General features: G+C 39.3%; 1 protein-coding gene across 2 annotated transcripts in view; it reads left to right on the forward strand.

Moving 5' to 3' along the window:
* The window catches only part of GRHL2 (grainyhead like transcription factor 2), an 85,372-nt gene that overhangs the window by 47,032 nt on the left and 20,269 nt on the right, over positions 1 to 18,071 (forward strand). The window contains exons 10-11 of one of the 2 annotated variants that reach the window (XM_063299571.1): positions 16,238 to 16,325; positions 16,426 to 16,562. In XM_063299571.1, coding sequence (XP_063155641.1) covers positions 16,238 to 16,325; positions 16,426 to 16,562 — 225 coding nt within the window. Of the gene's footprint in view, positions 1 to 16,237; positions 16,326 to 16,422; positions 16,563 to 18,071 lie in introns of both variants that reach the window. The other variant, XM_063299570.1, reaches the window with a different exon arrangement.

The following is an 18,071-nucleotide window of genomic DNA, read 5'->3' on the forward strand; positions in this document are numbered from 1 at the left end:
TTGTTTTGAATCTTTTCTTTCTTTCTTTGCTATTGATGCCTTCAGTAATAGCAGCAAGAGTAGAACTTACTTTGGCTACCATTTTATATTCTAGAATCTCCTAGAAGTTGTGTTACTCCCAACTCTGAGGGGCGAATGACAACCACTATTCAAAGATGGCAACATGTAGATAACAGCAATCTTTTCCTCACATAATAACACAATTATTTATTTATTTATTTATTTATTTATTTATTTATTTATTTATTTATTAATTATTGACTCTGTCTTGACTCTTGCTGACTGCCAGGACAAGTCCCTACAGTTTTCTTGGCAAGATTTCAGAAGTGGTTTGCCATTGCCTGCTTCTTAGGGCTGAGAGAGAGTGACTGGCCCAAGGTCACCCAGCTGGCTTTGTGCCCAAGGCAAGACTAGAACTCACAGACTCCTGGTTTCTAGCCTGATGCCTTAACCACTGCACCAGACTGGCTCTCAATAACACAATTACCAGGGGGATTCTGGGATGATAGCATGGTGCTCCTTTTGCGGTAGTTGCCAAGACCATCTTTTGCAACTGTATGAGAAAATAAGCCCCTAAATGACTAACAAACACATGTGAAACTGATAACAATGACTCATTCCACTAATACTTTAAAAATTTTAATTGCTTTAATTTACCAAACAAGAAAGGAGGGAGAGGAAAAGAAAAAAGAATCCCCTTCAGAAACAGAAAAGAAACTGCAAGAAGGTATTGTATTACAAATAGAAAATCATTAAGCCTTATATATCATTAAAATTTGACCACACAAAATAAGGTTGATCAGTCTTTCATATTACATCGAATGAGAGGCAGCTCTTAAAAGGGTGAATGTGGGTCAGTGATCCAACACTGTAAATCTGCGGTTGCACTTTCTTTCCAACAGTGCAGAGTGAGCTTTTCCGCTGCTCCCCATTCTTGATAACTCCTTAATTCCTCACATAGCATCCCATTCTATTTCATTCTAATTCAGAAGAACTTTCACATCTTTAAACAATATTGATCTTTGTAACTTCATAATCACCAGCTAAGGATATTAAATCAAAACACAGCAATTGTTGGAGAAGCTTGTATCATATAAGGGTTCACCTATTTTACACTTCCAGGATAATGTGGCTGTTAGTCAACTCTTTTTAAACATTCTTTGAGATGTCCAGTATGTTATTTAGGAAAAAAATCGTTTGTTGAATTAGTCTCTTTTTAAGATCATGAGAAATATTCTGCTAATTTTTAATATGGACTATTCCAACTCTTTTTTTCCATAGATCTTGCAAACTTATATTTACCTTAACAACATTCTTTGCTTATAAAATTATAATATTATAGAAATTATTTTTAAAAATACTATGGATTTAGAATCATTCAAACATATTCCAATATTAATAGTAATTTACAAATAAATGCTGCTAAGACATCTGGGCCAAATTATGAATTATAATTAAAAAAGAATTTTTAATTATATATACTGCCATTTTACAGTTGTAGGCAACCCAGATTTTCTTGTAATATTCAGATTGTTTAAAAACTTGATAAGCAGGAAGTTGAACTCAAGTACATCTCCACTAATATTAATGTTTAAAGCATTTGTATCAATGCTATCAATTTAATATCATTGGTTCTATTTTTGTTACCTAATAAATATCATCAGAAAAAAATAAAAAATAAGCATTTGCCTACAGACTTTGAATTAAAATTCGCCTTCTTCAACTCAGTGCTGGAAGTACAACCTCCAGAATTTACAGCTGGGAGTTATAGGTCTGACTAATCTGGAGTGCACCAAGTTAGAAGTTAGTCAAAGGAAGATGTCAAGGATGTCAAGGATTGTCCTGACAAATAAGTAGACATTTTATGAAAGCCATTTTCAGAACTCCACTGGTATTCAAACAGACAACTGGGAAAGGATTCTCAAGTCATGGTATAGGACATATTAAAAAAAAAAAGAAGGATTGACTGATGATGATTAAAGCAAATGAGATGGAATGTAATGAGATCCAAGAGAAAAAAAGGTAAAAGATCGATAAAAGAAGGGCAACATTTAAAAGGAGATAGCTAAAAATCAGGAGGAGCCTGGTAGCACCTTTCAGACTAATACATTTTATTAAAAGGCATTAAGTTTGTTTCTGTTGCTAGGTAACTACTTTCTTATTATGACCAGAATTACAGGAACCATGTATGGAAAAGAGCAGCTTTTCTGCCCTTTGAGATGAAGAATTCATCCCATCTCATTCATAATAGTAGGAAATCAAGTTCTGCAAAAGTGTTGATTGTTCAGGTGCAATGCTAGAACCCTTCTTTTTAGCAGAATATTATTTTAATTCAAGTTTTCCCAATTAGGCTTCCTCCGAACTCTTACTGAAGATACTACTTATAAAAAGCTGATTTAGTTTATACATTAAAAAAATCCTACTGCATAGGTTAAAAAAAACTAGCCATTCATCACTTTAATAGAATTTTTGCATAGGATTTTAATAATAATTTATTTCCCAAGGCTGTAGAAGAAAAGCTTCCATTGCCTTTTTGTTGATATGAAATAAATTGGAATGGTTTGCCTTCTAATGACATAATAGCATGTTTTCTAAAAGGTAGAAGTTCTGTTTGCTTTCTTTGCTCACCATATTTAGAGTAAGCAAGCAAAACTGCAGACACAAACTCAGTAAATTTCGTATTATTATCTTATGTAACTTAAACCATATAGTAATGTTATTTTCTTTCTATTTCTTTGGCAAAAAAGATAAAAGGAACTTGCAAGGAGAATTTTAAGACATTGACACTTCAATTATATCAGAAGTTTATTATTAAGTAGCATTATATTCTGCCTTTTCTCTCATGGAGCCCTCAGGACAAACTGACATCAATAAAAAAGGAGTAACACAATTACAAAAAAGAAAAAAATAATACAGCTTAACAAACCAATGCGAACTACATTGCAAATGAATAAACTGTTGACATTCTTAAAATTATTTTAAATTATTTTAAAAATGATAACAAGAGAATCAGATGGATTTTATGTTGTTGTTTACACTGTTGCCAAAAAAGAGGAAGTGTAGCACCCAAAACATACCAATAGACACAAAAAATAGGGCACATTTGGACATGTTCATTTATATATAAAGGTGCAAATATAGACATAGCTACTACAATTCAAAGAGAAATGCAATTCCATTTCATCAATAGTGGGGAAGACTGAGGCCCCTCTACAAGTGTGTACCTCTTTGCTTTGCTGTCCAGGTGTTGCCCATCAAGGTGTGACTCTGGGCTCTCCTTTCTAATAGGGTTGGTTTTTAAGCTGATCTTAGATTGGGCAGTCTTTCAAAAGGAGGATGTCTTCAAACAGAAGACTAGCCTTTCAAAGTAAGATCAATTCTCTGCAAAGTAGAACATTTCATTGGATCTCCACTAGAGGAATGTTTGTTCATATATTTCCTTATTAGATATTATTTTACCCATTATAATCCCAAGACTCTGGTATCTAATATAATATCTAATATCTAATTCCTTCAGTAGATATTATTTACCCATTATAATCCCAAAATCTCTACCAGAGGAATGTTTGTTCATATATTTCTTTATTAGATATTATTTTACCCATTATAATCCCAGGAGTCTCAGCAATTGACAGTAGTGTTCCAGGGACTCCTTGGGTGTTTTCAGAAGTTGGAAATTTTTTGATAGCCAAGCTCTTACCAGAAGGGCCATTGGGATACAACTGGACATTGCATTCCAGTCCAGCCATTTTACTCTGCCCACAAAGAGTAAAAAATCAAACAAAACAAGATCTTGTTGCTAAGCAATGAGAACTCATAAGATGCAGTAGCAGATGGGGTGGGGAGAAGGTATGAGCAGAATGGTAGAGCAACAAAAGGCTACCAGAGCTATCCAATTAGCTCATGCTTCACATTTTGAATGTACTTTGCTGTTGGATGGCCCAACAGATTGAGGTGCTGTGGCTTAACATATGATGATAAACTATTTTTTAATAAAAGGGGGGGGTTGCATGCAATGAATCTTAAGTGTCATGTTTTAATGTCTATTTTTTTACATCAAATATTTGCAGAGATTTAAGGATACAGCTACCTGTTAAAAGCTCAGTAAATACCAAAGGAGTTAACGCAGTCTTACCCTTACTATTCTTCCGCTTGCCAGTTTTAAAAAAAGGAAGGAGGGGTAAGGAGAGAAAAAAGAAAGAGCTTAAGAGACTCAGACTCATCAAAGGTGACCTATAGATGACAAGAAGTAGAGCCTTTGAATTATACATATTCATCACTTTGACTATCCCGTTTAATTGATACTTCAGATTTCATGGTTGGGAAGCAGGAAATGGGTGTTGACAGATCTAATCAAAGCCCTCTTAAAAGTGGGAGAAAAGAGCACAAGGGCAGTTAAAATGTTACTCTTATCAAACTTGGAGTCTGGATAGCTCAGGGAGGCTTAAAATAGGATGTGTGATCACTCAAACTGAAGCTTGCCCCAGGCTGCAGATTGCCAGAAATTGGGAAGCTTAGATTCTTCGTTATTTTAGTTACAAAAGACTTCTCCACCCCTCTGGATTCTGAGGCCCGTTTATTTTATCCTCATCAACTGGGTCCCCTCCAGATGTATTGGACTGCAGTTCTCTTTGGTTGTACTGGCTTGGAATTCTAGTCCTGTTGCATCTGGTGAGGGCTAAGTTTGAGAAAGTTGGTTTATTTCAATACCCTACATTCCCAGTAGTGATCAATGGAACCATAAATTTCTCTCAGAATAAAGCTCTAAGATAACTATTTATAGCCAAGAGTTTCTTCAAATTGTAGTCCCTGGACTGCAGGCAATCCTATTCAAATGCTCTTTGAGAGCAAGGAGTACTGAACACGTTAAAAAAAAAACCCTCAACTTGTGCACATTGCATTTCTACTATTGAGCACTGACAGTTCAAACATTTCAGTGTTTCAGAGTATGGTTTTCAAGTATTTGTTAAAACTTTCCTGTTAATCAAGTGGCAGTAGTATATGAAAGCTCTAACCCTGAAACAGATTTTCTTGCAGTTAAATTGCATCCAATCCAGGTCTTGCTGAAATAGATATAAACTCCCTCAAAAGAGTCAGGTCCATTCTTTGAAACCTACATTACATCCAAGATAGGTACTGCTGCTTGATGGGTATGAGACAGCTGTTGGGGTTCTGCAACTGTGACTGGATACTGATATTTGGGTCAAGTCAGTAATTTGGATCCTATTACTCTGAGGTTTTCCCAATTATATTATCCCTCCATTTGCTGCTGAGCCCATGTTCAGAATGCTAGACATGACCTTGGGTTTAGATTATCTGAAACACTGGCTCCTTTCATATCAATCTATTTTCCAATAAGATCTTTGGGGTGGGGGGGATTCTTTTCTACATTTTGCTCTTAACCAAACCTAAAGAACTTTGAAGTGCAGTTCTAAAGATAATGTGGGGTGAGTATGTAATCACACGTTCTGAATAAATACAAACATATTATATTTGAATATTTCTGTTAGAGAAAGTCAGGAACTTGAAGCCATTGTGTCTGTGGCACAAAATGTAACTCCTGTTGTATACGCAACATCATTTGTGCCATTACTGTATATTATGCCCCATTCATACACCTGATTCTGACTGTCCTTCTAGTGTAAACAGAGAAGAATAGCTATACTTAGGAGACATTCCATTACAGATACAGATGTACTTCCTTTGCATCAGACTGTATACTGTATACTGGAAACACTTCTTCTCGGTTATCACTTGAACTGTCTCCTAGGCCTTCTGGCACTTGTAGAAACAGAAGAACTATCAATTGGCTGCAGCTCAAGGAGGGATGGCCTACCATTCAACAGAATGAGATGGCTATCTCAGGCAACAGGTACAGATGCAGATTGGAGGACAGAGCTATGCATGCTCTATGAACTCTCCTACATCTCTTAAGCTTCATGGTTGCCCTCAGGTGGATGAAGAACATTCTCCCATTGCAAGTATTGAAGTAGGTGCCCTTGCCCATTGAATCAGCTTCTGGATGTGAAATATGGGAGAGGGAAGAATATTGCATTTTGTCCTTCAGTCCAGGCAGTGAAAGACCTCCCGGCAGCTTTTCACGCAGCTGCCTAGGTCACAGAAGCTCAGGCTACAGGGACCAATGAATGACATTTAAGCAGACCTAACAGCCCCAGAGGTTGGGACTGTGTCAAACCTGGGGCCTATTTTGTATTTGTTTCCTCTCTGTAAATCCACATGTGCCATCTAGTGGCATAGCTCAAAAATACTGACAGTTTGAATAAATAAATATTGTAAAATAGAAGGAGGAGGAATATTTTATTTATTATATTTATATCCTGTCTTTCTTCCAAAGAATTCCAGGTGGCACAAATGGTTTCTCTACTCCTCACTTTATCTTCATTGCAACCCTGTGAGGTGTAGGTTAATTCTGGGACGTTGTGATAGGCATAAGATATTTGTTTTCTTATTTAATTTGTTTACAATGCTTATATTTTTCCAGCATGTGTCCAAAGCATCTTACACCAGATAGGAGTAAATTGTAATATAAAATGAATAAAAATTTATTTGAAGTATTATAAAATAATCAGAATATGCAGCAGCCTGATAGGAAAAAAGAAATGCTGCAAGGAAAGAATCCCAAAGGCAGATAGAAAGAACATTCCAATTCCCACGATTTCTCAAATAAAGAATTTGTTCCATAGTCTGTAAAGGCCACATTTCCTAGCTATGGATGCTTGTATTGCATGATTAGCTGAAATAAGTACCAGACTGATAAATGAAGGACAGTGGGAAGCTTGGCACAAGAGAAATAATCTGGCTTGTTAATTGGCCCTGGTTTACCAAATTAACACAATTGCCTGCATTTGTACCACACACTAAATAATAAACTGACTACTCAGGATGAGTTCAGCCAACACATTGGCCCCTCAGCTCCTAGGAATTTGCCATCTTTAGTTCTGGATGGGGTTGCACTGCCCCAGACAGACCCGGTGCATAACTTAGGGGTCCTTCTGGACTCACAACTCCTGCTCGAAGAGCAGGTGGCAGTCATGGCCAGAAGGGCCTTTGCACAACTTCATGTTGTGCACCAGTTACACCCCTTCCTGGAGCAAGAGGCCCTTTGAACGGTCACTCATGCCCTGGTCATCTCCCATATAAAGTATTGTAATGCACTGTACATGGGGCTACCCTTGAAGAGTATTCGGAAGCTACATTGGTCCAAAATGCAGCCATGCTGGTGATTTTAGGTGCTTCAAGATCAGCACACGTCACTCCTTTGCTCTGCAGTCTGCATTGGGTTCCAGTTTGCTTCCGGGTCCAATTCAAGGTGTAGGCTATCACCTTTAAAGCCCTACATGGCATGGGACCAGGCTACCTAAAGGACCGTCTCATCCCCGTTACATCAACCCATCCCACCCGGTTGTGCAGAGAGGGCATGCCTCAGACCCCGTCTGTAAGGGAATTCCATCTGGTGGGGTCCAGGAGGAGGGCCTTCTCTGCAGCAGCTCCCGCCCTTTAGAACATCCTTCCCCCAGAAGTGAGGTTAGCCCCCTTCTCCTGGACTTCAGAAAACAGCTGAAGACCTGGTTCTGCTACCAGGCTTGGAGTAGGGAGAGAAAGAGCTGTTCTTGGGGCTGGTTAGTTCCCTAGTCCTACTGGGACCGGTCTTATCCCCTTACGGGTGGAATTAGACCTACCATTACTTGGATTTGACTGTATTTTATGTATTTATTGACTACTGGTATTATGATTTTATTGAATTTTAAATTGTTTTTATTGTGAACTGCTCACGGTCCCCCATGCAGGGGAGATGGGCGGTCATAAAAATATGATAAACAAATAAATAAATAACACATTGAGCCACAACCAACCAACTATATAATTGAATGTCTCTCTCTCTGGAAGCCTTCCTCTGGTTTGTGTTTTCTGGGTATTTTGGACCAACTTCCAAAGGTCATGCTGGTGGAGATATTGGATGCTGAAGTCCAACATTTCTAGGGACTATCACTTGGGAAGGTTACAGTCAGGAATTTTCCCCAGTCCAGGTGTTTTCCAGATATGTGGGCTTTTAGTTCCAGAATTCCGCAGCAGGTCTGGACATTGAGGAGCATTCCCAGAATTGATGTCCACATATCTGGAGGGCACTTAGGTTAGGAAAAGCTGCCCAAACATATGCGAGTCCCAGGTATCCTAATGTTTTTCACCCATTGTGCTAAGCCAAGTTAATTCAACCATGGTGCTGAATAAATTACAGTGGCTGGGTTCATGCACTTTGCAAACCCTAAGTGGTAGTCTTATGCATTGCACTCAGCCATGGAACATGGTTTATAAGCTACGAGCGAAAACCAAACCACATTATGGTTTATTAGTGTAATGAGTGAACTCAGTGGGAGGTTAAAAACAGTACTGGTTGGATCAAGCTTGTAAACACGCTGAAAGCCAGTTCAGTTGACCTAACAGCAGCTAACGCATATACCATCTCCACCTATTCAATAGGAAATGGATTGCTGCATTTTACAATATCTGTAGCTCTTCAGCTGTCTTCAAGGTCACTGTGTTGTCAAGCATGTAATAATAGCCAAGCTGGAGATTACAAAAGTATGGATCACATTGATTGATGGATTGCATTTATATATACCATGAGAGTCAGAATACACATACAGACATGTAAGGACATCTGCAGTGACAGTCACTGGTTCAACATGGCAGGTGAAACATGAAGCCTTGCTCCTTTTTAACATGTGTCATACACATCTCACACATGTAAAAAGGACTGGGGCTTTGAATAGACTGGCCCCTGCCCTTCTAACCTTTAGGAAAGGCCTGAAGGCATGGCCATGCCACCAGGCTTTGGGGTCCAGTGGTAGTGGTGAGCCTTTTCAGTAGCGATGTCATGAGTACTGATGGCGAGCAGGAGGGGGCCTCTATCCAGGGGGGAAAACGCATGCGTAGTACTGAGGAATTAAGCAGCCATTCAAAGAGACACAGATCAGACCCGCCTTAACTTTTGGGGTTTATCTGTCTGGGTTTTTCCCACGCTTCTTCAGTTCGTTAGGATTCTGTTTTATGTAGCAGTAATAAACACTAGAGACCTACTCCTCGTCTCAGCGTGATTCCTGACTGTTAGGACAGCTATACTGAGTGTGATGTCTGGCTTGTATTCCCCTGCTGACAGTGTTTATGTTTTGTGTTTGAGTTTTAATAGTGGTTTTAGTACACTTATATGTTATTTATTTATTTATTTGTTTAATTATTAAACAATTTATAAGGCCATCCAACTCACACACAGTGACTCTGGGCAGCTTGCAGAACTAAAAACTATAAAAACACAATAGACAACCCCCTGGGCATTATGCTTATTTATGTTTTTATTATTCTTGCTGTTGTTTTTAATTGTTGTGAGCCACCACCCAGAGTCACGTATGTGGGATGGGCAGCTATACAATTAAATAAATAAATAAATAAATAAGACAACATCAGTGTCCAAAGGTTCTGTGGCATAAAAAGAAGCCAGGGTGATTTGTCATTGATCCAGCCCACAGAAGAGGGCTGTCCCAAAGAAAGAGCATTTGGGGGATGTCTAAGGAGGCTATTCCAAAGAAATTGCATTGGGGGGGGGGCTTCTCCAACCTCACCTCATCTAGACCAGGAATATAGAAGCACATTGGTAACCAATGCAGCACCCTCAGAATAAGTATTATTTGACTATAATGACTCTCCTCCATCAGCACATGGGCCACAGTGTTTTGCTTCAGTTGCAGTTTCCAAGTAATCTTCAGAGGTAGCCCCATATATTTTTGAATATATTTTTATGTGACCCATTTCTAAAAGGACAACTGTGAATTCATGTTGTATTTGCAAAACAGAGGCTGCTCTGTGTCTGACTTTGCAATGCAGTTGACTCACATTAAGGCTTGACAGTCCAGGGCAGAGATTTGCTTCCATTCAGCAATTGCTCTTAAAGTCCTTTCACCTCTTGGAGAATAGTGAGCTATTCCTTATTACCATAAAATGATACTTTATAAAAAAAACAAGGCCTTAAATAGCACTGAGCAGGTTGTCAAGGAAACTTGGCTACAACACCAAGCTAGTTTAAGATTAATTTATTGGAGGCAGAAGCTGCTATCACTACTGGGGTGGAGGAGTTTGTGTGATAAATTTTAAAATACTATATATGTACTGCTCCTAAAACTATCGCATTATTTCATCTGTGTTCTATCACCTTGCCATCCCAGAGAGGCTTGAGAAATTAAACTATGGAAATCAAAAGTAGCCTTACTGACATCAGGGTGATGTCCATCTGGCCTGTGCAGTAAAAAGTCTCCAAAGCTAACATTTGGCTTAGGCTCTGGGCTGTTTAGGAATGTCTCTCTCACATGATTTGCAAATTTTGTATGTGTGCTTATATTACCTTAGTATTCTATCTATCCATCCATCCATCCATCCATCCATCCCCATCCATCCACAGATAAATACACAAGCACACAGTCTGTCTGTCTATCTATCTATATATCTCCATCCATCCATCCATAGATAAATATACACATACAGTCTATCATCTATCTATGTATCTATCTCCATCCATCCATCCATCCATCTCTCTCCATCCATCCATCAATAAATACACACAGTCTATCCTCTCTCTCTCTCTCTTGTCTGTCTGTCTGTCTGTCTATTTCAGGCCAGTGGCTAATACTTGAGACCAAGCAAGATCAGTTTTCTCCAAAAAAAGTGTTAGTCTACAGTATGTCAGAACTGTAAAAATAATTTTGAACCAGTAGAACTGTGCAATTTTTAAAAAAATCCATTCAGTCATGTCCAATACTCGGAGACTGCCTGGACAAATCCCTGCAGACAACATTTTTCAGAGGTAGTTTGCCATTGCCTTCTTCCTAGGGCTGAGAGAAAGTGACTGGCCCAAGGTCACCCAGCTGGCTTCATGCCTAAGGCAGGAATATAACTCAAGGTCTCTAGCCTGATGCTTTAACCACTATACCCAACTGGCTTCCTAGTTAACTCTTAAAACACACAAAGTTGTATTCATATTCAACAGACAAGTGATATCTTGAGACAAATACCTAGAATTAAGAACAAGACTTCTATCTCCTTTCAGAAGCTGCTTTCAGCCAAGCAAGCGAAAGCATCTGGTGCTTCTAACAGACTGAGCATAGCTGATGGTCAAAGTACCCAGAACTTTTGTTACAGAAGGCTTCCCCCAACATCTTCTTTTCTAAAAACAACAACAACATCCAACAGAGGCTAAGATAGCTGCTGGTTTTGGCCATAAAACAAAAGATATATAATTCCACCATTGGACTAAAAGCAGGCGGAGGGGGTGATTTGAAGGAGAAAAACAGTAGAAATAATATCCTTCTCCAGAACAGTATTTGGAGTCTAGATGGCTGCTTTAGATGAAAAGTACTAGGAGGTGGGGGGAACTACACATAGTGAAGATGTGTAGCCTGAGTCATACGTACACATTTCTGTTTGCCTGCTTGGGAGTTAGCTCAGCTCAATGTAAGGAGAGTGACTTCTAGGTGCAAATCACATAGAATGAGGCTTTCAGTTATTTCAGGCTTTGCAGAATCGTTCTCACACATGTGCTGCAAATCTTTGCTTTGTTCTTGGAATAACCAAATCAAATTTTTAGGCTGCGTAGACCCAAGTCCGGAGAACATAAGGAAAGAGCACCAGCTTTTTTTTTATCCTTCTTGCCATAATTCTCCTTGGTGTATTTTTAAAGGGCTGGTCCCATGTGTTTATTTCTTTGAAATGATGGCAGTGACAACCTAAGAGACAGTGGAGTAGACACCAGGTTGCTCACAAACCTGTGCTTTCAAGATCCCATGAGGATCTAGCTGGAACTTGAAAGCTTCTAAATTCTAGTGTAGTTTTCATGTGGCCAGTTGTGTGGTGTCTAGCCACCATCATCAATAGGGACCCCCCCAAAGAAAGGGCAGAGACTATATAACATTTTCATCAGCTAAATGGTAGATAGATAGGCAGGCAGGCAGGCAGGTAGGTATGTAGACAGACAGATAGGAAGATAGACACAACTTTAGAAATCAATAGTATAAGTAGGAAAAATGCATTGGTCTTTTCAAACCTGTTGCTTTCTAGTCCTCACATCCTTTGACTTCAGCTTCCACAATTCTCAGTGCAGCTGCTGACCATGCTGACTGAAGATTCCAGGAATTGTAGCCCAAAGTCTACCTTGCTGGCTGGCAGTCCTAAAACTAACTTGCTGGCTGGAGAATTCTGGGAGTGGAAGTCCACACATCTGAAAGTTGCCACGGTTGATAAACACTGCATTAGGAAATCACCACTGGTGAAGACTGCTGGGCATTTTACTATAGGAGGAAAGACTTATGCCAGAGGACTTACATAGGCTGGCCAACCTGTTGTCCAGTTGCTCCCTATGGAAGGGGAACTTCAAAGCACCTAATCTTATTCCCTAAGAGATGAGGGACTTCATCTTGGTTTTGAGGTGGTCAGCCCTTGAAATAGAGTTCTCTCTAAAATAGGACATCTGATGACCTTATGTCAACCCTCTTCTAAATAAATTTGATTTTGGCACACTTGTTGTATATTCCACTTCTGTGCATTAAAAAAGAGAGCAAAGAAGGAAGGAAGAAAAAGCCCTACTGTGAGCAGTAGGTGTACTTATGAATTTTTGCAAAAAATATGGTTAGTGTTACCACTCTAGAGTCTGGATCAATTAAGATAATATTCAGATGACTAACCAAGCTTGTGAAATATTAACATTAAAAGTTCAGCCATTTCAAACACAGCACGGTGCTATGTACAATTGCCCTGCGACCCCCTGCTTTGGCATCATAAATGTGTAAGACCTTCACGTGGCTTCCCATTGGTTTATAATCCCCCCTCCCCATCTGCCCATGTTAAGGGAGAATAAAATGCTACAGAGCGGGTAGCTTGTTAATTCACCAACTTAAATAGCACAGCTAAGTGCAAGGGAGTGGGGTGCAAGCCAGAATCCTATAGCCGTTTAATAGAGGTTCTGGTGTCAGGCAGTGAGATCAGCATGCTAGGCTGAAGATTTTTAGTATTATTCCTTCCTGTGGTGATGAACAAAAGGGTTGTTTAACTCCATTGCGTTAGCAACAGGTAAATGGCTGACCCTGCTTTGCCTTTGGATGACCTCCAGAATATGATTTTATAGCAGCGGTGAGGGAGCTGAGGCAGTGCTGAGCAGCTGAAGCCCAAAAGCCATGTGCCTTTTGCCTAATATCATGCCTGTGAGGAACCCTCTCTGCAAGGGATCAGTTTAGAGTAGGAAAAGAGGAACAGTAGGAAAAATCAGATAGAAGAGAGAGGAAGAAAGAGATGGGAATACCCACTTCTGACTTCGGTCACTAGCTTCCTTCTCAGTTGTTTACCCTCAGAGGAGTGGCCCTTCGCAGAAAAAGCCCTCTGTTGAAGGCATTTAAATTGCTGATCCTAAGATGAAACCTACTGAATGTTACCAATTTTATTTTCTGTACCAGAGAACCCAAGCTAGGATTCCTTTGAATTAAAAGTGACCAGTTTAAGTGTGTTTCTTAAAATAATTTTTTTGGCAGTGGGTGGGGACTTTAAGTCATAGTTGACTCCTGGCCCAAGGTCACCCAGCCGGCTTTGTTTCTAAAGCAGGACCAGGACTCACAGTTTCCCGGTTTTTAGTCTGATGCCCTAACCACTGCACCAAACTGGCTCTCTGTGGTTATTACAGTCACCCTAAAGGAAACATGGTATTCATGGCTTAGGGCATCCATTCACAATCTGTCTCTTCCAAACACGTTAGATATAATGTTTACAATCCCTACTCAGCATAGCCTGAGGAGTTGCAATCCCATACAATGAGCAAGTCTGAGATTAAGAATGAATTACTAATGGATTGTATTGGCTGTTTGTTTATTTATTTGATTTATAGGCCATTTATTTCATAATTCTGTTTATTTACAAAATGAACTTAATACCTGCTTGTCGTATCTGAAAAATAATTTCAGAACTAGAGCTTTTTTTTTTTTTTTTAAAGGAAAGGTAAATGTCCTTTGTGTCCAGTTCAACTTCTAGGTGACAGTACCGAAACAGTTTGCCATTGCTTCTTTGGGGATTATTATTGGTGGTGGTGGTTTCACAGTCCAGGCAGCAGCCCTAGAATTAATTCTTGGGAGTGGTTCTTATGCCAACATAATGAAGCTTGACCCTTTCAGCTTCAGATCCCAGACAAGGTCAGCCAGACACTGCCACCTTCTGGGGCCAAAATAGGAGTACAAGATGAAGAAGTAAAACTATACAATAAGGCCAGATCAAATTACAACAGGTTAAAAGCATTTTACTGGCCCGCAAAAACAAGAAGCTTCCCTAGGAGTTGTATTTGCTCATTCTATTCTTTTTCTCACTCTACCTCCCCCTTTTATGTTTGTGTGCATCTGGCCCCACTGGATTATTTTTTAAGTGGGTATTTTGAGATACCAAACAGGTTGCACTAAACTATAATTTAGAAGCTTCAGCAGAGGTGCCCTGCTTTCTAATGTATACACAGTGGGTATGGAATTCCTTAGTAATGTATTTACATATTGTAGAGCAGTGATTCCAAATTGCTTCTAAGCCAACTATGTCAACAAAGGTAGATCTTGAAGTCCCACAGAACACATCTGTAGTTTTTAAATGTCTACTTGCAAACATGATTACAGTCACTTACAAATTCTGTATCATAGCTTTGTTCATTCTGATAACTGGTCTTCATTCGTCTTCTGTGTTTCTGGGACCGTGTTTGTACGTCTGTGTATGTGGGTGGGTGGGCGTGTTGGAATTAAGGACTGGATGCCAACCAATCTTGAAGTACAGTAAATACTATATAATGCTGTGGTATATAAGAATTGAGTCTCTGCAAATTTATGTCCTCTGTTTCGTATATTCTCTTTTTAAAATAAGTTATATTTTCTGATAAATTGGTTTTTCATGTTATTATTTGTGAACTGCCCAGAGTCAGTTGGAGTGTCCTGGGCAGTGCCTAAATCAAAACAAATAAACAAACAAACAGTGGTGACTGTGGAACTCAATTCTGTTCCCCAAATTTGTTTCTGTGTTTCTTGTTGGTAATGGCCCTTGCCTTTAAGTAGAAAACTGATCTGCTAGATTGGGGAAATCAGAAACATCAGAACAGGAAAGTACAAATAATTATTAAGTTGAACCAAGTTAAAGGTTTTTAAACTCAGTTACATGAAAAAAGATAAGAAACCAAGGAACAAAACAACAATTCAAATAAAAAGTATTTAGGTATCAGTTGTTAGAGACTAATGGCCAAGAAAAGCTGTTCCTTTTGTGGCTACTAGACTTTCCACAGGCATCTGGAGAGTCACTGTGGATAATAGGGCATTAGATTAGGCAGACTTTGGTATGATCCAGCAAGATGGATTTTATGCTTTTCATCAATGAGAGCATCACTAGCTTCTCCTTTGCATCTCAAATTAGTATGTATTGGCAGGCATCATTATTAAAGTTATTACTTAGAAGTAGCAAAGTGGCAGACAAAGCACTGCCTCCTTCAACAACCATCCCTGAGGTAGGTAAGGGTGAGAAGCAGTGATTGGCCTGATGTCATCTACTGAGCTTCCAAAGTTGAGAGTGGGCTTGAAAATGGACTCCAGAGTCCTCATCCAACATCTTAACCACCATATTGGCTATCCACACAGCACAGCTGAAGCACAAATAAAATAATTTGAGCAAACTAGTGCCTCAAAAATTCCTACAGTATAACCATAACATATATGGCCTCATTTCAGTATTTCTTAATTCTTAATTCTGTTTGGATATTTGTTTGTTTTACAGTATTTATAACCTGCTCCTATCCCAAAGATAGGCAGCACAAAATATCAACGAAACCAGGGGTGCCTGAGGGTGTGGTTAAAAAAAAAAAAGTCAACATGGCGGCCATGACAGTGCAATGGAAACTTTGCCTGTTTTTTTATGTGCAACATGCATAAAAAATGGGTGGAGCTTTGATCACACCATCGCAACTACCATCTTGAATTTTTCTTACCATTCTCTATGGACACCCCTGAACACAAAGAAAACCAGAAATATAATAAATTGGTAATCAGAACAATGACCAAACCAAAAAGTGATCATAACAAGCAAGGATAAGCCCACAAATTCATCCCTGGTGACAGAGATGCCTCCTCCACAGAAGATCCACTTACTTTTAAGTCTGTTCTTCTCATAATAGGGAGCCGAGAGGAAAATCCGGGATGAAGAGAGAAAGCAAAACAGAAAGAAAGCGAAAGGCCAGATTTCTCAAGCTACTTGCCCTAATGGTGAGGATACAAACCTCTTTCTCTGGTCTGTACAGTGCTCAGTGCAGTACTAATAATGTCTTCCCAGTCAGTAACTTTTTCTTCCATTTTCCATGAGCAGCAGAAGGGAAGTTGTCTGCGGTCCCTCTCCAAAAGAAGAGTGACATCACCTACTTTAAAACTATGGCTGATCTGGATTCCCAGCCTGTTCTTTTCATACCAGATGTTCATTTTGGGAATCTCCAAAGAGCTGGACAGGTAAGAAATCAGGCAACGTGAAGGTCTAGTCTGTCTTTGCAAGGGTTTTGGTTCATCCTCTAGGAAGTTCCCAGAAATAAATGGGTATGATCCAGTCTGTGTATAGCACTTTTGGGAGTCCACTGATGTACAGAAGAAACTACCTTCTTCTGGATCAGATTATTTGACCAACCAAGCCTCTAGAGTATACTAGGAGTGGTAGTAGCAATCTTGAATCTGCAAAGGCTTATTAATGCCATTCGTTACTTCATCTTTTTGCCAAAGATTGAACAGAGAACTTTCTGCATGCCACCCACATCCTCTGTCTCTGAGGTGTGGACCACAGTTGAAACTGAATGTACTCAACAGAGCTAATTTTTTTCAAGATTTCTGCATTTTTTTTCTTTAGGGAAAAAAAAAGAATTAAATTAATATTCAAATAATGCCTGGTGAGACTCCCAGTTCAAGAACTGTTTGTGGTTGTTTGTGTAGGTTTCCTAATCAATCGTTTTTCATGAGTATGCTTCCCTTCAGCCTAGATCTTTATCTGATTTTGAGATAGAAAGTAGGTACACATAAAACTTAGTAGTGTTTTAAGGACTTCATGGAGAAAAATGCATATGCCCCATCTTTCTACTTATAAAGAACTCAAAGAAGGAGGGCTAAGAATATCTCCCAAGGAGGATACACTGCATGCAGAACTTAGAAAATTTGTTCCCTCCAATGATCAAAACTTATAAATCATCTTTATAAGTTAACCACAAAGGTTGCTAACCCCAAAATGTTCCTGGGAACTTGCTGGCAAGGGGCAGGAACTTCAGCCCACCCCCAGGAGCAACAATATGTTTTTAAGTACAGTGTGAGAAGGAGAATTCTCCTCTACTGCCAGGTGTCTTGTCTCATAGTTGTGTACTCTGTTTCTTCTCCATCAGTTTGTTTCCTTGCTTGCAGGCAATTCCCTGGAGTTGTATAACAGTGTCAGGGGTGTCCACAGGGTATGGTCCAAAAAATCAAGATGGCAGCTCCAATGGGGCGATAAAAAACCAATCTGTTTTTTGTTTGTTTTTTATTGACACACAGAAAGGACAGATGGAACATCATTCATACTACTTCAGCCACCATCTTGACCTTTTGGACCATACCCTAATGTTTAAACATAAATCTATCATAAGCCTATTGGTCAAGTGCAGATGCCACATAGTGCAGTTCCTGTGTTTATATATTACCCATTTTTCCCAACAAATACATTTTTCTCCTTCTGTAAGAAATCCTAAAGTAAGGTCCCACTACCACAAGGCAGACTAAAACAATTAAACCATTACATCAACAAAAGATAGGAGAAATGGATTATTAGAAGAGATGAAAACAACATTAGGCAGCAGCAGGAATTTAAAATGTTGAGAAGCCCTGAAACCAGACTGTCTAAACCAGGGTTTCTCAACCAGGGTTCCGCGGATCCCTAGGGTTCCGCGAGAGGTCACTAGGAGTTCCCTGGGAGATCACAATTTATTTTAAAAATTATTTCAAATT

Source organism: Candoia aspera, chromosome 3 (genome assembly GCF_035149785.1).
Source record: "Candoia aspera isolate rCanAsp1 chromosome 3, rCanAsp1.hap2, whole genome shotgun sequence".
NCBI lineage: Eukaryota > Metazoa > Chordata > Lepidosauria > Squamata > Boidae > Candoia > Candoia aspera.